At 41.8% G+C, this 21,551-nt stretch overlaps 1 protein-coding gene across 1 annotated transcript; it reads right to left on the bottom strand.

Moving 5' to 3' along the window:
* Positions 1 to 7,355: 7,355 nt before the first annotated feature.
* Positions 7,356 to 10,467, bottom strand: b3galt8 (beta-1,3-galactosyltransferase 8). Its single transcript, XM_061743855.1, has one exon. It carries the CDS (start codon positions 10,329 to 10,331, stop codon positions 9,378 to 9,380), a length of 954 nt encoding a protein of 317 aa, XP_061599839.1. The 5' UTR covers positions 10,332 to 10,467; the 3' UTR covers positions 7,356 to 9,377.
* Positions 10,468 to 21,551: the final 11,084 nt, after the last annotated feature.

The following is a 21,551-nucleotide window of genomic DNA, read 5'->3' as shown; positions in this document are numbered from 1 at the left end:
GCTCCACCCTCCACCTATCTCCCAATCACGAAGTCCGTATTGTTTCGGCATCCGGGTTGCCAGCTTGGCTCTAATTATCGCAGCCATGGCAGCCTACGTTCCTGCTGCATTCTGCAGCCTACCTGGCAACCTCTGGTCGGGGGGAGGAGGGGGAGGGTACACGCCGCTCAACAATATTTTGAAAGTGACTGCAGTACCAGTTTTGGCCATTTCTTACAGACGGCTCCTTTAAGTCTATTTACTGTTATTCATTGTTGTTATTACCAGTGGCGGCTGGTCAGTAGGGGGCGCTAGGGCATAAAAAGAAGATGTGTTGCACATAAATGTTCAGAGTTGTGGATCGTTACAGTTATGAAGGACAAGAATAATCTTTTCTTTGTGTAAAACATGTCCTTGTTCCCCTGGTGCAGGTGAAGGCCGCAACAGGATTAGCAGCAGGGGTCCGTTTCACAAAGCAGGTTCAACAAACTCTGAGTCTAATCCTGAACTCTTAGTTGATCTACTCTGATATCGGAAACTCTGAGTTTTCGGTTCCAGAACAGCGGATTTGAGGTAATTTACTCAACTCTAAGTAGTTTCACCTGAAGTTAAGCGCGAGCGTGAGGGATATAAAAAGCCATCATCAGTAGAGCGCTGATACAAGGATTCACCATGGCAACCGGCGACACAAAAGAGCACAATAAATTTTCTTTTTTTTTCTTTTTAACTTTATTTATCTTTTCAATTTACAAAATCCCTTTGAGGAAACATTAGTTTGCATCTCAAGATCCACATACTTCACGCCACTGGAGTTAGAAGTGTTAATACGTGCGTATGGCGAGTATGAGAGCATATTTTGGAAAAAAAAAAAGAAATTTTATTGTCATTTAGATCAGGGCCGGGTACGGCAGCTGCCACACCTCGGCTTCAGGGGAAAATGTAAATGTTTTTTTTTTAAATACATTTATGGAATTACTCTGTATCTATTTGTATTGATTTATTCTATTAATTCATACATATAAAATAACTACAAATGCATATCAGAACAACATGATGGATTTCAGTAGGTATTATCTATCCCAACACTTATACCCCCCTCATATCTTGAAATGTCCCAGCGTCCCTGACGACAGTGGTCGCTATCAATCTCGTTTTTAGTGCGCTCTGCAGTGTTACTAACTTTCAAAAATGAAAAGGAAGCAGACAACCACGCAATTAAAAAAAGAAAGAAAGAATGCAAGTGATGGGTCCAGAGGATATTAACGAGGCTGTTAGCCACTGATGGATTAATTATGCAAGTTCATCTCAAAGTAAGATATAAATCCTCTTATACATCTGTAAATATTTGACTTTTTTTTTTTACTCTCCCTCTCCTTTTTGCATTTGGACTTTAACTGTTTGAAGTTAAACTGGGATGTCCCTGTGATATTGTTGCACTGACATAGTGAATAAAGTGAACGAGTTAAATTGCGTTTGTTAGATAAGCTTTTTCTGCTCTCTAACTCTGCCGCTTGTCATTGAATCAAATTATCTTATAAAATAAAACACATTTTATCAAAACGGACATGGACCAAAGATAATTGGCGTCTCGTTGCACTGATGGAGGGGGAAATTACGTAATCTCTCTCATTTTGCTGTCATGGATCGCCCCCATGAAAAAAGATCAAGTGTGAGATTTTTACACTTGTATCGAGAACTTATTTGGCAATATTGTTTAATTATGTCATAGTTTTGAGAAGGTTGAGTATGAACCTTAAAGTAGTACAAAGTCTTGACCCTTGATTTTCATTCCTAATTCAATTTGGAATACAGTACCAGAAGGAATTATTATATTTGATCCAAGATTTCAGCCATTAATTTTTAAAGTTCCATTAAGGCAATCAAAATCAATAACTTTTAGTCCTCCATCCTTTGGTTCTTTAACCATATGGCTTTTTTTCATATAATGTGGTCTGTTTCTCCAAATGAAATTTAGGTTGATCTGATTGATGGATTTGATTAACTTGTTTGAAATGGCATGAGAATAGGTTGGGTAAATATATCTTTATAAGCATGTTTAGATTTGATTTACACTCCTTTAATTTATTTTCTACATTCAAGGATTGACTTAGTTTTTGGTCTTTTGAAAGGAAAATTCCCAGGTATTTGAGTTATGATTTAATAGGAATATTACAAATTTCTTTTAGTGGGGTATCATGTTCTGCCAATAGTTCACATTTTTTTAATTTAGTGTTAATCCAGAAGCTTTAGAGAATGCAAAGCTTTTTCTATAGTTGTTGGAATTTGGTGTCTATCTTTTTTAAAAAATTGTTGTGTCATCTGCCAGTTGGCTGATGATAATATCTGTACCAAGTACATTTAGTTATTTAATGCCATCACAATTCTTGAGGTAAATTGCTAACATATCTGTAACTAGTATAAACAAATATGGTGAAACTGGGCAACCCTGGGGAATCCCCACATTAACCTTAAAACTGGGGGTGGTGCTGCATGGTAGTGTGACACAGCTGGGAATATTCTGATACAGTCCACTGACAAAGTTCCTAAAATCAACTCCACATCCAAAATGTTCAAGTACCAAGATGATAAATGGATGCTCTACACAGAATAATTATATATAATATTTGAGTTTTTTTCGCCCTCTTCTATCCATTTGGCTCTGGACCTAATAAAGGCCCCCTTTGCTTTCTGAGTGTAGATTTCGTCTATTGTCTTCAGTGGGATTAGGTTTATTGCAGTAAACATTAAGCTGTGTAATTATATCTAGTTCTTTTCTTTCAAGATCGTTTTGATTTGACAGTAGTCAGAATTTTTAAGCAGACTGGAGTTAAATTTGCAATATTTGTGAGAATTATGACTGTTTTTAGGTTTAACATGTAGAGAAATAATGCTGTGATCAGTAAGTGGAGCAGCTAAAATATCAGAGTAGATATAACATGGCAAATTGCTTAAAATGTTTGGCAAATGACAACATTTGAAAATAGCGATCCGGCGAAATGTCGCCATCTACTGGACGAACAGGCGCACCGCAAAAACAAACTGAGAGGAGGGGAAACACATTCCAGAGGGGTATTCCAGGAAGCAGGTTCAACAAATTCCGAGTTTAAACCTGAACTCTGAGTTGACTTAACCTGAGATAGAAAAGTCGGAGTTTTCGGTTCCAGAACAGCGGATATGAGTTAGTTCAATCAACTCTGAGTTTGTTAAGCTCGAGTTAAAAAGCCATCATCAGTAGAGCCCTGAAACAAGGATTCACCATGGCAACCGGCGACAACAAAAGATCCACCAACACACCAACACACCTGATTCTAATTAAAGGTCCTAATTAGCTTGTCATCAAGGTCTGCCCAACTCTGTTGATGACACAGGTACTTGTATCACGGTGCGCTGAAGCAGGGAAACATCTAAGTCATGCAGGACAGGGGCCCATGAGGAACAGGATTGAGAAAGCACACTGTCTTATAGTATTACAGATGAAAGCAGTGGTGGAATGGTATTGAATGAAATTTTATTGTCATTTAGATCACACCCGGCTTCAGGGGAAAATGTTTTTTTTTTTAATGCATTCATGGAATTACTCTGTGTCTAATTGTATTGATTTATTCTATTACTTAATACATATAAAATAACTACAAATGCATATCAGAACAACATGATGGATTTCACTAGGTATTATCTTTCCCAACACTTATACCCCCCCCTCCCCCGGTGGTCGGTCACTATCAATCTGGTTTTTAGCTCTGCAGTGTTACTAACTTACAAAAATGAAAAGGAAGCAGACAACCACGCAATTTAAAAAAAAAAAAAAAAAAAAAAGAAAGAAGGCAAGTGATGGGTCCAATGTTGCCCCAGCAGCAGAAGATATTAACGAGGCTGTTAGCCACTGATGGATTAATTATGCAAGTTCATTTTAAGGTAAAATATCAAATCACCCTACCCTCTTATATATCTGTTTAAGGGAAATATTTGACTTTTTTTTTTACTCTCTCCCTTTCTGTCTTCTGCCCCCTCACTCTCCTTTTTGCATTTGGACTTTAACTGTGTGAAGTTAAATTCGGATGTCCCAGTGATATTGTTGCACTGACATAGTGAATAAAATACGTTGCGTTTGTCAGATACGCTTTTTCTGCTCTCTCTGCTGCTTGCCCCATTGGCTGAATTGACGCCACTGAGGAAGGAGACGGAGAGAAACTCAGGCTTTATTGAAGTAAACCTGCTAGGGAGCAGGTTAGGTTCAGAGGCTCAGTTGCCATAGTAACCGACTCAGAGTTTGAGTTAACTCACTTTCTGGAACTGAAAACTCCGGATTTCCCTCATCTCAGGCTTAACAAACTCAGGATTTTCACTAAACCCGCTTCCTGGAATACCCCTCAGGGGCCTGTACTACGAAGCGGGATTTGGGGTTAGCGAGGTAACTTCAGGTTTAACCCTGGGTTTTCAGGACTACGACGGTGGTTCACTTCTTACCGGGGTACATCGCCATGGTAACTTATGCTGAACAGCTAACCTGCTCCGGAGCAGGTTATGTTCGAGATACAGATCGCCGGGTTTAAAAGCACCGCCCACTGACCAATCAGCTCTCTTGGAAAATGGCATGCCCTTTCGAAGAGAATCCAGTGGAGCTCGGTGCGCGGATCGTGAGAGGATCCCTCCGAAGAGAACGCGTATTCAGGGAACCTCCTGTCTTCTTCTTGTCATTTTTTTTTCTGTTTGCTGCAAGTAATGTCAATGCTATTTCATTGTGCTTTTGTATACTGATATCATCCTAAAACAGAGAGTGATAGAAACACTAAAGCCTTGTACTTGTTTTACTTCTAAGATATGAAAGTGAGCCTACTTACCGCTTTGAATTATGTTTTTATATTTATTTTTTATTTGCTCCCATGTGCGTTTCACTCCGCTGGGGTTGCAGCTGAAGGAATGACGCTACAATTGTCATACACGCCATACGAATACATCTAAGCAACACATGCATTTAACAGAATAGACAACTGTAATTATAGTCAGATCTACTTATGCCCTAATGATGGGGCAGTGATGTTTATATCCCTATGAACTACGCATTTATACAGTCAGCGATCTTTTGCCAGCTGTCTTTCCTGCATTTTGCAGCTGCAACTGTGTTGCATTTTGCCTGTATTATATGCCTATACTCATCATATTTCCGTAAAATTATTGTTTGCTCTTCGCTACTGAAATAAGCGGCTCTGACAGCGGACTTCTCCATGCTTGCGATTGGTCATGCGCTGAAAACACCGCCCCTTTTATGTGCACGCGCTCATATCCAGATTGGAGAAACCTGGGTTGATATACCGAGTTGATAACCACCGTCGTGTGACCGCTTAGCGTGATTGCAATTGTCCGGGTTAGTGAATCTGGATAAGGAAAAGATATCCTGGGTATGTTGAACTTGCTTCGTAGTACAGGCCCCAGGGGTCCGTTTCACAAAGCAGGTTTATTGAAAACTCTGAGTCTGTTAACCCTGAAATGAGGGAAACTCTGAGTTTTCCGTTTCACAAAGGGAGGTAACTCAAACCTGAGAAAGAGAGGTAACTCTAGCCCGTTTCACAAAGAGAGGTAACTTAAGCTCTCGGTCAGTTACCGTAGTAACAGGCGCTCTGAATCTAACCTGGTCGGGACCAGGTTTATTTCAGCGAACCTGGAGTTTCTCTCCGTCTCCTCCCTCAGTGGCGTCAATTCAGCCAATGGGCCTTTACGCAATACGCATCCATTTTCTGCACCACGGACAGCAATGAGTTGTTTATTGACTCTAAAATTAATTAAAAAAATTACGGTATATATAATTTGGGGTGAAAATAATTGACTGTGAGGAGGAGACTGTGAATAAAATGAGGAGCCCCCCCCATGAGGAGCCCCCCCCCCCAGCATCAAATTTGGTTTTCTATTGGCTGGGAGAATTTTGACAGCGTTTGACCCATATATTGTAGTTATTCCACAGCAGTCCAGGAGTGAAGAGAAAAATCTGAGGACAAGTTTTGTGAGCGAGCACAAAAAAACCTGAGAGCAGTACAATATCTGAATGTGAGAACACTGCTCTCAAATCTAAATAGTATCGAGGGCCGAAGAACATAACCTCCTATCTGAAAATGTCACTTTTTTGGGAAAACACAAAAAACTGAATGCTATTTTGTTTTAAGGATACCTATATGGGTGGAATGCAGAGCTTCCCATGGTGAATTGAAAAAAGAATAAATTACAGATATGAAGGTTATCTTAAAGGGGACATTAAAAATTGTCTGTGCTTCCGAGGATTTATTTGAGTGTCTAAAGTAATTATCAATTTCAAACTTCTATCAAAACACAATACGGTTACGATAGGCTTGCAGAGGTCTGCTAATTTTTGATCCAGTGAGCAGTTCAGACTTGGACCAATTGGTGATATCACAGCAAGACATCAGAATAGTTATGCAGTCTCCATCTTTATCTCCACCAAACTTCCAATCATGCTGCATTTGCCTCACCTTGGAAATACCATAAAAACCAGGACTGTTGAGCCTTTATTTCCCATTTCAAACAAGATTGGACAATATTCCCCAAACTCCAGGAACTGGGATTCTCAGTCCCTACATGCATGTGGATCATTGTGACATAGAGGCATCACTACTTCCCAACTTCTTTGATTGATTCTTTTATTGCTGTCATCAAATTCTAGATCAAAATTTTTCTTGAGATTCTTTCAGTTTAATGTTAGAGTGAATAAAATGTAGGTTTATGAGACTTGCAAATCATTGCATTCTGTCTTTCTTTACCTTTTACACAAAGTCTTAACTTGTTTGGAAGAGTTGCATTTTGACAGAAGCATGTCACATTACGTCAACACATACGTTAATACGTCAGGAAATTGTGTCCACTTTAAGAGGCATAATATTTCCCCTTTACACTGCTGTAACCCACACATTGAACGCATCACCGACATGCAATATTATCTGTTTCTGCAACGACTGTCTTAGAGTGGGAGGAATGTAAGACACAGTTTGATGGTGTACTGCCAGCTGTGAGACCTTTGTAGAAGTGAACAGTGGTCTGCCGTTTTCAGCCTGGTTGATTCCCGAGGCTGCTGTAGGTCCTGCAGGTTTCCCAGGAGGGTGCCATCCGTCCAGCCGCCTACTTCAGAGCCCACTAACTGGACTGCAGGCATCAGCCAGCAGGCCACCCCTTACAAAGCATCTAATGCCGTTTACCTTCTCATCTGTCAAGCCACCAACAGCCAGCCTTACGTGGAGCAGGAGGTTACCTCAGTGATTTAATTTCATTTTATGTATAGTAGTTTTTGAGGTGCTTATAATGTATTACCTACATGTGTACCATTTCAGTTTCCACTTCAGTCACAAGAATAAACACAAAAATGGGTTCAATTTCTTTTTCAAATCCTTTATTTTGATCTGGTCGGCGACACTATTTATTCCAGCAAGTCAAACTAAAACTCCTTAGTGGAGCAGCTGCAAAGGCTAGTGAATATAGGCATCAGTAATATCTTCATGGCCCCTTTTTATTTATGAAAGCACATTATTATGAAGAAACACAGAAATACAAGATGTCAATATCTGAGGTATTTCGGTATAAAGCACAAAAGGCAAAAGCTAAATTTCTAAAAAAACACAATCACTTAGTATCCTTTTAAAATATTTGCGCAAAGGAAATTCTCTATTTGCATAAGAGTGACGTTGCATGTTTAGGCTCTGGTACATACTGCCACCAGCTGTTACCATTTATAAGTAAAAAACAAAAAGGCACATCTGACAAGATTTGGTACTGAAGCTTCATGTGATAGCAGCTTACTGATTAAATCAAGCATGAAATATTTGAAACAATTGCGCAATACACTTAGTAGATTATTCATATTTATATTTGATATTACGAAACTCGTGCAAGAATAGGTTTTTATGTACAAGGACAAGGACCATTTGTGTCCATCAGCAAATTTAGTCTCATGATTTAAGTCCATGACTAGTTTGGATGTGATATGTATGTTTTGAATGTGACAGTAAAACTGACAGAAAATATATGATCGGTACCAAATGGCTTTGCTTCAAAAGACGGTTTTAGCACTATTTGCAGTACAAACTCTGCTCGTTTTGGTGTTATTCGAGTTAAGATAACTTTAAATTTTAAGTGCTTGCCAATCAGATTGTTTGCCTACTTACTGCTATGTCCTGAAAAGTAAGTAACACCCACCAACCGGTGGTAACATAACACACGTTATGTGACTCATGTCCACCTTAGAATAAGGACATTTGAAAGACTCTTTGGTTAAACAGCAGCAGAAAAGGCACAAAGACTTACTAAAGAAAATAATGCGTAAAGCAAATTTCACATTTCCCTCCACTGTCATTTGTAGTGTTAGAAAAGTAAAACCAGCAGTTATTGGTTTGAACCACAGGAGGCCACTGTGAAGGTGAAAACATTGTCCACTGCATGACTGGTACATCTCCTCGCATATCACAGTAGTTTTAATTCTACTGTCTTTGGTTTCATCCCAAGTGAATTGATTTTAAATATCTGATGCAAAAAACTATTTTTTTCTTAAGAATTATTTCATCCTTCAGGAGAAACATTAGTCCGTCTCATTTGGAGGTGAGCGCTGTTAAAGTTCTGCAACTATAGATTGCCTTTTAAATTAATCCATTACGTTTGGTTCATATAACAATTCCGTAAAAGGTCAAGAGGACATCATTAAGTTTCTTCTTTTAAATCAAAAACCACAGAATCTTCCATATACTATGATCGAGCATCACTATAGACATTAGCAAATAGCATGAAATTATTAAATCTGGGTGTTTTCTTTTTTTGTCTAAAAAAAAAGTAATTAAATAAATACATCAACTAGGCAACTGCTGCACATGTGAACAAGTCCAAACAAACGGACTCTTTGATGGCATTGACACCGTCATTTCAATACACTCTCATTTAGGCTGGATAAACTTAACATTTAATCACTGAAATGAGAGATTTTTTTTCGATCTCTTAATTCTACTAATCAACTATTAAATTACCTTTTTTTCCCCTGTTTCATTAAGGTTTACACAGGGTCATCAAATGATTTGTTTTGTTCATCCAACAGTTTTAAGAAAACAACTTCCGCTTGAGTAAAGTTGAAATGAAGCACACAAATGACTCAGGGATGTTCTTATTTAAAAAACGACATCATTATTCAGTGTAAACTTCCAAAATAGCTTAATATGTTTCTGTGACATATCACAATAATTCTACCTGATTTTTTTTTTAATCAGATGTGACATTTCATAAATCTGACCTGTCCACACCTTCAAGACACATTTTTCCTGATACACCAAACTTTATGTGTCTAATGACTTTCATTCTTTCCAGAAGGCAACTTATTCCACTGAAATTCAAAGTGAAACACGTAATACATGCAGTCAGCAGCTCGCGTGGCCTTTAGCGAAGTCCTGCCAAGCGTGCAGCAGCTCGCGTGGTGGAAACCCATTGGCAATGACCAGCCTGGCAAATGAGCACCTGTCATAGGCCAGGTTTTGGATTTCAAACAGGTTCCTGAGGAACAGGTCATAGGAGTACACCGGTCGGACGCCCAGCACGCGCAGACACAAGCCCACATAAGCATCCTCCAGATGGATCATCCGCACAAACCTGGATGCCCAGGAGATCCTGCTGGCCAGGTCCGTGGAGAAGACATACCCAGCTCCAGACACGTAGGGGGGAAAGCTGCTTTCAGGGTACTGCTCTTCTGCCAGATACCACTTGCTCTGGGGGTCCCTCCTGGGAGTGCCATCCCTGATCAAAGATCCAGTGATGAAGCCCAACCTGGGGGAGCTCCTAAGTCGTTGGATGAGGTAGTAAACATTCACAAATATATCAGCATCAACTTTCATGGCATAAGAGGCACTGGAGCAATATGTGGCTGTCCACTTCATCATCATCATGGTCTTAATAGTCAAGTTCTGGTAATTATCCATGAAGTTCATCTGGATGATGTCTGCATGCAGCTTGCTCTCCTCCACCAGCGCCCGCTGGAGGCGGGACTGCGGGCCGGAGGGCGGGAGCCCCGCATAGAACAGCGTGAGGACGTCCCGCGCCGCGGAGCCCCAGCTTCTCCTGACGGCGTCCCTCGCTGCTGCCTCCTGGGGGGCGACCGGCACCAGGAGGACCAGGAAGGGGCTTCTGTCCCTGCACACATCCGGCTGGTTGAGAAGGTACTGGTACGTGAGGGGGGATATGAGCCGGTATTCTTCCTCAGGAAGCGGGTCGGGTCCCGCTGAGTGTTTACTTAAGGACAGGAAGACGTGAGCGGACACTGTCAGAACTGTTACAACGCCGAGGAACTTGGTCCAATTCCACAGCAAAGTTTTCCGCATCGCCACTACTGACCCCTTTAGAGACTGGCCCCTTTAAAGACTCGCCGCGTCCGGATGCAGGTCGTTGTGGCTTCTGGAGGAGAAGAAGGGTCCAGGCAGGAGAAAAGGAGAAACCCGAACCGCTCCATCTAGCATGGAAAAACCCGGAAGTGAGCGTCTGACCAGGGGTGACGTCCCATCCGGGCCATTATGAAAAGTTTTTTCCTGAAACCCCTGTTTGATTTATTTATTTATTTTTTGTTCTCTCGATTTATTACGGAAGCGTATAGTGCTGCCACCACAGAAACCACTGAAAAAAAAATCTGTATCACGTTATAACGTGATAATTTATTGTTCTAATAATAAACGTATCACGTTATAACGTGATATATTCTTTTTTTTTAACTTTTTTTATTGGGTTTTGCAGATGTATACAATTATATCAAAACATTTTGCAAATTAAGCACACATTTTTCTTTTAGGAAAAAACAACAGAAAAATACAGTGGTCACTTACGTATTGCAGCATACCCGAACAACCTATATAAAACTAGAACCACAATAAAAGAAAACAAATAAATAAAATAAATAAAACTAACCAGAAATGACCAGAAATGGACAATTGACAAAAAATAAAAATAAAAAGTAAATATATATATAAAAAATTGGAATGAGAATTATTAATTAAATAAAAAAAAAGAAAATTACAAACAAACAAAAAAAAAGGCACAGGCACATCAGTCAGGTAATAGTGAATTGCAATAGATATAGCAACAGACATCCCAAGGTAAAGCGGCATACAACCCTCATCCCAACAGAAATAGCATATCTGCAGGACTCACTAAGCTGCTTCAGTCACATCAGTCAGGGGTGAGTGGGAGATCCGACTTCTTTTTTTTTTTTTTTTTTTTTTTTTTTATACCTTGTCTGCACACATATTAATGATTGATACCATGACGGTAGAAACCAAAGGCATATATATCTGCATTATTACTATATTTAATATATATACATACATATATGCATACATATGCATACACATACAAACCCAGTGATTTTTTTTTTTTTTTGGGGGGGGGGGTTGGGGTTGACGACATCCACTGCCAATCCAGGAGGCAGGAACACACAGAGACACACGTCAAGCACTGGAAATCTGCAACAAAAAAACCACAAACAAAACACGAAACCGGCACGGAGCCGACCAAAACACGAACAGCAATCGACCAAAATCTTGAGATCTGATCGCAGTTGGAGCTAAGCTACCGCTACCGCTACCTAACCCCAAAAACTACAGAGCAAGCATGCAGGTGAACAAGCCAGTGTGTATGTCTATGTGTGTGTATGCGTGTATATAGATGATCATGCGTGTGTGTGTGTGTGTGTGTGTCAGCCACACTGAAACACTGTGTGAATACACAGTGTGTATATATATATGTGTATATGTGTGTGCATGTCTTTGTGGCTATGTGTGTGTGTGTATGTATATGTTTGTGTGGCTGTGTATGTGTGTGTATATATATGTGGCTGAGTGGCTGTGTGTGTGTGTGTGTGTGTGTGTGTGTGTGTGTGTGGTGTGTGTGTGTGTGTGTGTGTGTGTGTGTGTGTGTGTGTGTGTGTGTGTGTGTGTGTGTGTGTGTGTGTGTGTGTGTGTGTGTGTGTGTGTATATATATGTGTATATGTGTGTGCATGTCTTTGTGGCTATGTGTGTGTGTGTATGTATATGTTTGTGTGGCTGTGTATGTGTGTGTATATATATGTGGCTGAGTGGCTGTGTGTGTGTGTGTGTGTGTGTGTGTGTGTGTGTGTGTGTGTGTGTGTGTGTGTGTGTGTGTGTGTGTGTGTATATATATGTGGCTGAGTGGCTGTGTGTGTGTGTGTGTGTGTGTGTGTGTGTGTGCGTGTGTGCGTGCGTGCGTGCGTGCGTGCGTGCGTGCGTGCGTGCGTGCGTGCGTGCGTGCGTGCGTGCGGCAGTAGTGTAACAGAACTGCAGCCCAGTAAATAAAACATTTTTGAAAATGAACACTCCCCACTGGCATTGGTATCAGGTAACGTCAAAAAGAGTCAGTGCTATACACGAATCCAGCAAAACCCGGAAGTCGAGCGGCCGCCATTACTGCGGTGGCGGCTCCGCTTCTCCGCTCCAGCCCCATGGCTCCAGCCCATAGACATATAGGCCTACGTATAGATCCATGCTCCGCTCCCATGGATCTATTACTCCGCTCCCTGCCAGGCTCTCTTAATGTATTTGTATCATCGGAAAACTCCTGTCCCGGTCACGTGCATTTGTTTTGATAGTGAATGAAGATGGGACGGACTTTCAAAACTACTTTTCTGTTTCACCAAGTGAACAGACGGAACGCAAAAAAAAGATGTTAAACTGCTGGAAAGGAACTGGAATTTACCGGGATACCTTAAACAAGGAAGCCAGGGAGCGGTATATGGAGAAAATAATGATTATTAACGGTCTGGATCCATATGAAATCACTACTAAAGAATGGAGCTCCGATGAGGATTTAGTTCTGCACAACCCACGTCTTACTACCTTGTTTAGTGTTTGGCAGCTGCTTTGGTAAATGTTTGACTCGCCATGTGTTTCAATAAATTTGTATAATAGTACAACATACAGTACATCTTTTTTATTACTCTTACTTCTCTTTTCTTTTTTTTTGACTGCTATATTATGGTGAAGAGGCTCCGAGGCGTGAGCAATATTTTTCTTTTCCTCGTGAGATTATTTTTTCTTCTGCAGCTACAAATAGAGTTGATATTTTTTCCTCAACAAACTAGTTTTATCTGAAGATTGGGGTTATGTATGTATGTATTCTGTATCATCCGGAGCTGAGATAGTTCTGCCCTTCAATTAGAGACCTGTAATTGCGTTTTTTTTGGTCATCGGACGCCAGGCGATCAATAAAATATTCTTGGATACCTAAAATAAAACAAAACATAAACAGGTGTTGTTGTTGTTGTTTTTTTTAATGACGTAGCCTTTCCATAATGATTACATTTCGCGCTGCTAACGTCACACGTAACATATGCTATATTACAGTGTTTAATCATACACTCCCTTATCTCCCTATTCCTCTATTCTTTCCTGCTTATCGCTCAAACAAATCATTATTTATAAATTAACATCAGCATTAATTTAAGATACCTTCATTATTTATGGAAGGCCACTGTCTAACATCATCAATCCAGCTATAATGATGCTGTAGAGCGTCAGGTTACAATAACAGCGCTGCAGTGGCAGATTGACACCTGCCACCGCAGCAATGGCGCCGCCGCAAGATGGCGGCACACACAAACCGGTCGCCGGATTCGTGTATATCAACATTTGGAAACACGGACTGTAGTCTCCGTCCTCTGAACCTGTCACTGTTCAGTTGTCTCATCTGCTTGTTTTTTTCTTGTCAGTGACAACCACCAGACTTAAAATACCCTTTTAGCTTTGGAATCTTAATAATTGCTTGTCGCTTTTTTCTTTCTCCCGCTGCACTTTACGTTTCTGAGCGCCACTGAGTTTATTGTCAGACATTTCGCCGCTGTAAAGGCTGATTTATGGTTTCGCATCGCCGCGTAGGGTACGCGGCGATGCGCGCCATACGGTGCGTAACGCCGCGTACCCTACGCCGTAGGCTCTGCGTTCGTGTAACGCGGAACCATAAATCAGCGTTCAGATTGACAGGCGACAGCATTTAGACGATTTATCAAAGAGCTGATTGGATAGAAGTGACCCATGTTTGCCCAATCAGTGCTTTTTTTGCTTGTTTATCACTCCACGGACCAATAGAGTTCACTTTTTTTTATACCATTGTAGTGTATTTACGTTTCTAAAAAATAGTCTGACCAATCCAAGGGCCCCTCCACACGTGGGGGCCCCTAGGCTGCAGCCTAGGGAAGCCTGTGCATTAATCCGCGCATGCCCGCAGGGAGTATCATTGCTGCCTTACTCCACAAAGTTCGAAACATTACAGGGCATGGGTCACTTTAGAGTGATCCATGACAAACAAGTCAAAGTGTGTAGACTGTGCATCCAACCGGGGCACATTATGAGGGAGTGTCCGGACTTCCACTGCTATAAATGCCTGAAACAAGGACACTTTGCGACGGAGTGCGCGGAGGAGTTCCGTGCAGAAGTTGATGAGGAGGAGGAGGTGGAAGAGGAGATGAAGGAAGCACCGGCAGGGGAGAGAGATGAACGGGAGGAGACCCCGTCACCGGCCGAAAGGGAGCAGGAGAGGGAGACGCTGCTGGCTGAGGGAGTGGAGACGGAGGATGGGCGTGGCACCCAGACTGCGGAGCCGGAGGCGGTCGGAAGGCCGGAGGTGAGCCACAGCGCAGCTGCGCCCCACCAGTCAAGGACGCGGGTATCGGGAGCAGCATGGACGAAGTGATGATGCAGGGAATCGACTCGTCGGTGGAGGAGAATATTGGGGGGGAGGTGGTTGTGGTTCCACCACCCGATGTCCATGCCACTCCCCCCAGGGACAGATCCCCTGCTCCGGCAGGCGCCAGAGTCGGCAATGATCGCACGGGGGGGATCCTGGTTTTGGAAAGAGGTAGAGCCGGCGGCGGAGTCAGGACCAGAGGGAGTCTTTCCTCTAGTTCTGCACCTGTGATGGATGAGAACTTGGCAAGAAGTGAACCAGTTGATGACTCCCAGTTATCACTTGAATCTTCTGAGGGGGAGGACACAGATTTCAGTGCGGTATTTATTAACAAATTGAAGAAGGCGAAAGAGAAGAAGGGGTTAATTGTGAAAAAATAGTGTCCATGGGTTCTTGTCTTATATTTTGCTTGAGTTTTGTTCATTTCTTTTTTTTCTTTTTTTTCATCATGACGTTAAGTCTTTCTTCTTTAAACGCCAATGGCTTGAGAACAGAAAATAAGTTACAAAGGGTGATCAATTTATGTAGCACAGACATCATATGTCTGCAAGAAACACGATGGGATGAGGAGGTGGTGAAAATGGTAAGGAAACTTTGGCCAGGGCTTCTTTTTTATAGTAACGGAACTACGACTGCAAGGGGGGTGGCAATACTTTTTAAAAGGAATACAGCCTCCAATGTGAAACAGCGCCACATGGACAGAGAGGGAAGAGTGGTGGGGATCGAATTTTATGTGCAGAAGGTTTTCTTTAAGTTATTTTGTGTTTATGCCCCCAACACAGAGAAGGACAGGAATCTCTTTTTCGATAGTCTTGAGCCTTGCTACACGAGGAACTGTACCATCATGGGGGATATGAATGTCTGGTTAGATAGACTAGATTCATGAAAGAACACTATGTTTAAGACTGATGCATCTAGGAGGAAGCTGCTGATGCTGAATGGGATGTATGATATTATAGATGAATGGAGGTGGGAAAACCCTGATAAGAGGGAGTTCTCCCGACGACAAGTGGTATTGGGTGAACTAAAGCAAAGTAGAATTGATATGTGTCTAGTAGCAAAAAGTATAATGAACTATGTCGGCACACTATCATATAATTTGAATACCATAAGTGACCACGCAAACCTCATGGGGACGATAAAAGTAGGGGAAAGAGGGAGGGGTGGGGGAGTATGGTGCCTAAATAATAGCTTGCTTAGGGATAATAATTATAAACATAGGATACGAGAATATTTAAAAGCCATGACGGATAATCAAGGCATGTTAGATGATACGGGTCGATGGTGGGAACAAGTTAAAAAAGGAATTAAGGCAATAAGCCTTAAATATGCTAAGCACAAGAATGCCTATAAAAAGAGAAGGGTAAAAGAAATAAAACTATTAATAGATACTGAACTAGAGAGGGCGGATAATGATGCCGTTTGGAAAGTGGACAACTTATTGAAGTTAAAACATACGCTCCATACATACGAAGTAGAAGATTGTGATGGCGCTATTATTCGAAGCAAAGCCAAATATGCTGTGGAGGGGGAAAAAAACACAGCTTTCTTTCTGGAAATGGAAAGACAGAAACAAGAAAAGAATTATATAGATGAACTTGAAAAAGATAATGGTGACCGGGTGAATGACATTACGGAAATCTGCAGTGTGGTTGAAGACTATTACAGATGCCTCTTTACGGAGGAGGAAAATAATGATGAGTGCATGGAAAGAATACTTGACACTGTGGGCCTGATTTACTAAAGGTTTGCATGCGTAAAAACGTGTGCAAACTTGACCTCACCTGCAAACCAATGTGCAAGCTGATCTACTAACAGCGTGCAAAGAGGACTGCGCCTCTCAAATGAGCAAAATAGCACACGCTGTTCTTTTAGTACTTTTGCCCTGATGAATAATCAATATGGGGCGTACCCGCCAGAAAGCGCTAAATACTGGGAGGGGAAAATGCAAATAGGTTCATTTACCACACGCAATGAGATTTACCAAGCCTGAAAGTTATTGCGGGGATTGTGATTGCGTCTGTATTTAATACGTTCGAAAGGAAGGTGCTAATCTGCCCAGCATTACGCACCGATGGCTGCTGTTATTGTGGCAAGGAGGCGACATCGCCAAAATCAAAGAATACGCAGAGAGAGAGTCTTTATTCTGCTGCATGCTATTTTAAAAATGGTTGCACAAGTTTTATTAAAGGCCACTTTTTCTTTAGTTCTTCGCCTTATATCTTGCCACCTTCATTTAACCTCATCTGCCGTTCTTTTTGTCTTACCAACTGCATTTATTCTATCGCAGATTTTCTCCCATATTGCGTTTCTTTTGGTAATGTTTAAATTTCTTTGCTGTAATTCATGAATGTGTTTATTTGCCTCTTCCACTAATATCTCTAACTCCAACTCGTCAAATTTCATTTTGCGCTTGCGACTATCCTGCTTTCCATCCAGACTCTCCATGGCGCAAACCGTAAGACACGCAACACCTCATTTAAATACTGCGGTTTGCACCTGTTATCAATTGCGCAAGCATTCTTAGTTGATCACCCGCAAAACATACAACAACAGCACGTGCAAACTTTTTCAGTGCACACGCAATTTAGTACTCTTTATTTAGGATCTTAGTAAATCAGGCCCTGTGTCCGCAAAGCTCTCCAGCAAGCATGCTGATTGCTGCGACAGGCACATAACGACTCAGGAAGTGATGGAAGCTCATAATGGGTGGAAAGGCCAATAAGAGCCCCGGCTCCGATGGCCTGACCTACGAGTTTTATAAAGAGTTCGTAGATAGGTAGGTAGCAAACTCAAATTAGAAAACTTCAGACCCATCAGTCTGCTAAACACAGACTACAAAATTTTGGCAAAAGTATTGGGCAGTAGAATCGGGAAAATAATAAATACAATTGTGGCACCGACACAGGCATATGGGATACCGGGTAGGGACATCAGCGACACCATAATAACAGTTAGAAATGTAATTCATCATATGAACACGAACGGAGAAGGAGGGATTGTTTTGGGGGTCGACCTAAATAAAGCTTTTGACCGAGTCAATCACAACTTTCTCTTCAGCACTTTAAAACGGTTTGGGTTTGGAAATAGAATGATTACGTGGGTTGAATTACTATACAAAAACGCAAAGAGCCAAGTCAAGTGCAATGGGTTCCTAGCAAACACCTTTCCGTTACAGCGTTCTGTTAGGCAGGGATGTCCAATGTCCTCCCTCCTATATAGTTTATCTGTTGAACCCTTAGCAACGTTCATAAATAGTAACAATAACATTAGGGGGATTGAACTACCGGGGGGAGGCAGGGTTACCATGTTGCAATATGCAGATGATACAACAATAACAGTTCAGAATGCAGACAGTGTGCAAGTGGTAATAAACCATTTTGAGATTTATGGCAGAGCGTCTGGGGCGAAAATTAATATAGGGAAATTGGAAATTCTATATGTGGGTAAGGACAATAACAACCGGTGCAAACTCAACTTTAAAATAGCAGAAGACCAGATCAAAGTATTGGGGATTTATCTAGGAGTGAATGAGAAGGCAGCCAGAGATTATACGTGGACGGGGGTAATAAATAGAATAAAAAGAACAATTAATTATTGGAAATTAAGAAGCTTGAAACTAAAAGGCAAGATTATTATAATAAATGCTTTGCTGATATCAAAACTAATAAATTTCATAGCGACTATAGATATGCCGGAGTGGGTGCTGAAAGAGTTAAACTCTATCATTTCTCTTTTTCTGTGGGATGGTAAGGGAGTGAGAATATCTCACCAGACATTAATGGCTGGGTATGAGGAGGGAGGGCTTAAATTGGTGAATATTGAAATAAAAAAGAAGGCAATTAGGATTAAGACGATTGTTAAATATTTGTATGATAAGGTAGATTATGCGTGGAAACGTTTCTTCAGGCAATATATACATAAGGCGGGGAAGTGCGAAGAATATGGTCTCTTGAGGGCTTTAAAAAAACATATGCACGAAGGCATCCCGGACTTCTATAGGGAGGTGTTCAGTGCCTGGGCTGCATTGTTGCCACAGATAGACTATAACAGCACAGATATAAATATGGTTATCAATAACCCCATCTTCTTACAGTTTTTTTCAATTGTTTACACGTTATTTTGAAAACTGGGTTCTTTTTTTCAAAATATAATCACAAGTATCTAAACACAACACTCAATTTGTATAAGTCTGTGAGAAAGTGAGCAACCCCTCCCCTTCTCACCTGACTCTTTTTTTTAATGTGTGTGGCAGAGTGGAGGATTGGGCGTGGTCTGCGGGGGAGCAGCACACAGGTGTACCTGGTTCTGCTAATTGCAGCCCACCTGTGTCCAATCAACCTCTCCACCCTGCCTGGGTTTAAAAACAGCAGCCGTATACCAGAGAGGGGCTGCTGATTTGGGATAGCTTGCTGAGAGGCTATGCCCCATTGTGCCATTTTTAGACTACAGATTTTGCCTTCACCTGTATGTCTTTGTGTTTTTTTACCATAAAAAGCCTTATTTTTTGGCATTCTACGATCTGCAAGGTTCTTTTTACACCTCATCACCCAGCTCCAGTTTTGCCTTGTCCCCTTGAACGTGGGGAGGCCGCTCTGGTTCCTCACATTTGGTGTCAGGAGTGGGATCTTTGGCGCCACCTGAAAACTGGAGAGAAGAGGTGGGAAGCGACGCCGTGGGTTTGGCGGAGTCTGGGAGACCCGGTGACCAGCAGGAGTCTGGGAGACCCGGTGACCAGCAGGAGTCTGGGAGACCCGGTGACCAGCAGGAGTCTGGGAGACCCGGTGACCAGGAGGAGGTCTGTAACCGGCAGGATGCGTCCTCGGATACCGGGAGGAAGCGTCCTCGGATACCGGGAGGAAGCGTCCTCGGATACCGGGAGGAAGCGTCCTCGGATACCGGGAGGAAGCGTCCTCGGATACCGGGAGGAAGCGTCCTCGGATACCGGGAGGAAGCGTCCTCGGATACCGGGAGGAAGCGTCTTCGGATACCGGGAGGAAGCGGCCGGCAACCGGAGGAAATGGCCGTTTTCCTGTCTCGCAACGGGGTTGGCGAGACTCCAGAGGGGGAGGGAAGTGTGAGAAAGTGAGCAACCCCTCCCCTTCTCACCTGACTCTTTTTTTTAATGTGTGTGGCAGAGTGGAGGATTGGGCGTGGTCTGCGGGGGAGCAGCACACAGGTGTACCTGGTTCTGCTAATTGCAGCCCACCTGTGTCCAATCAACCTCTCCACCCTGCCTGGGTTTAAAAACAGCAGCCGTATACCAGAGAGGGGCTGCTGATTTGGGATAGCTTGCTGAGAGGCTATGCCCCATTGTGCCATTTTTAGACTACAGATTTTGCCTTCACCTGTATGTCTTTGTGTTTTTTTACCATAAAAAGCCTTATTTTTTGGCATTCTACGATCTGCAAGGTTCTTTTTACACCTCATCACCCAGCTCCAGTTTTGCCTTGTCCCCTTGAACGTGGGGAGGCCGCTCTGGTTCCTCACAAAGTCCTAGATTGTTTGCAAAATGACACACTTCAGTCAAAACATACACACTTCAGTCAAAACATATACACATATTTGTGTAAATGTTATTCGTTTTCATTTAACCAACACAGTCCTCAATGATCAGACACTATTGCAGCCAGTTTCACACTGCTGTGATAAATAAAAAACACATTTGTAAAAAAACGAATTTTAAGAAATAGCATGTGCTAGATTTTTGGCCAGACATTGTTATGTAAGGGATAATTTAGATGTAAAAAAAAATAGTGACAAACCCACAACATTCTTCATGATCAGTTTGAGATATAGGGATAATGTACACAAATAGGCCTACTATAAACTTACCAAGCACTGCACAACACTGATGCTGCAGACTGAATATTTCAAGTATTTATTTCAATACTTACAGTATTTCTTACCATAATCAGTTACAGTAATCAACCAACAATGAAATCAATGAAACAAATACAATCCGTAAACAAATACAAATTACTGCATGAAGTACATACACTTTGACTCTGAAAAAAAAAAAAAAAACTACTGCAAAAGCAAAAAGAATACTGTAACTATTCATCATCTCTCCGTCTGGCTGGATGAGGCCATAAGATTTCATCCACATCACAGGCTATGTCTTCATTGGCAAGGCACCGTTGGAAGAATTGCCTCGTGTGACGAATCCACCCCTGCACAGAAGCTGCTTCGATATCATCACAGGCCTGCTCCATGGCCTGAATGAGGGGCAAACGAAATAAGACTTCAAATTCAGGGTGCTCATGGAACCAATTCTGGACCAGAGCAGCCCGATGGAATGAGACATTGTCCCAAACAACAATGTACCGCATTTGGTCCACTTGGTTTAATGCTGTGACAATCTCGTGAAGTCTGTCAAGAAATACAAGTATTAGATTTGCATTATAGGGTCCCAGATTTGCATGGTGGTGGAGGACCCCATTTTGTGAAATAGCAGCGCAAAGGGTGATGTTACCCCCTCGCTGCCCTGGCACATTGGTGATTGCCCTGTGTCCAATTACATTTCTCCCTCTTCTTCTTGTTTTCGCAAGGTTAAATCCAGCCTCATCCACATATATAAATTCATGTTGAATTTCTTCTGCATCCATTTGCAAGACTCTCTGAAACACAGTAAAAGACAATAGGATGCTATTCGATATGTATTGCACAGTATTTTTTGTGCCAGAACATTATAAGCAGTGCACAATACTACACCACAGTAATACAATACATACCTCCACATACTCATTGCGCAGATGTTTCACTCGCTCTGAATTTCTGTCAAATGGTACCCGATACAGTTGCTTCATGTTTATTAGATTTTTCTTGAGGATTCGACCTAATGTTGACAGAG

This window comes from Cololabis saira, chromosome 16, assembly GCF_033807715.1.
Source record: "Cololabis saira isolate AMF1-May2022 chromosome 16, fColSai1.1, whole genome shotgun sequence".
In the NCBI taxonomy this organism is placed as follows: domain Eukaryota; kingdom Metazoa; phylum Chordata; class Actinopteri; order Beloniformes; family Belonidae; genus Cololabis; species Cololabis saira.
The sequence above is the reverse complement of the archived record's forward strand: the minus strand, read 5'-3'. Positions and strand labels throughout refer to the sequence as shown.

Bases quoted from the DNA above. Each gene is read 5' to 3' on its own strand.
- b3galt8 (XM_061743855.1), bottom strand. From the start codon at position 10,331: ATGCGGAAAACTTTGCTGTGGAATTGGACCAAGTTCCTCGGCGTTGTA.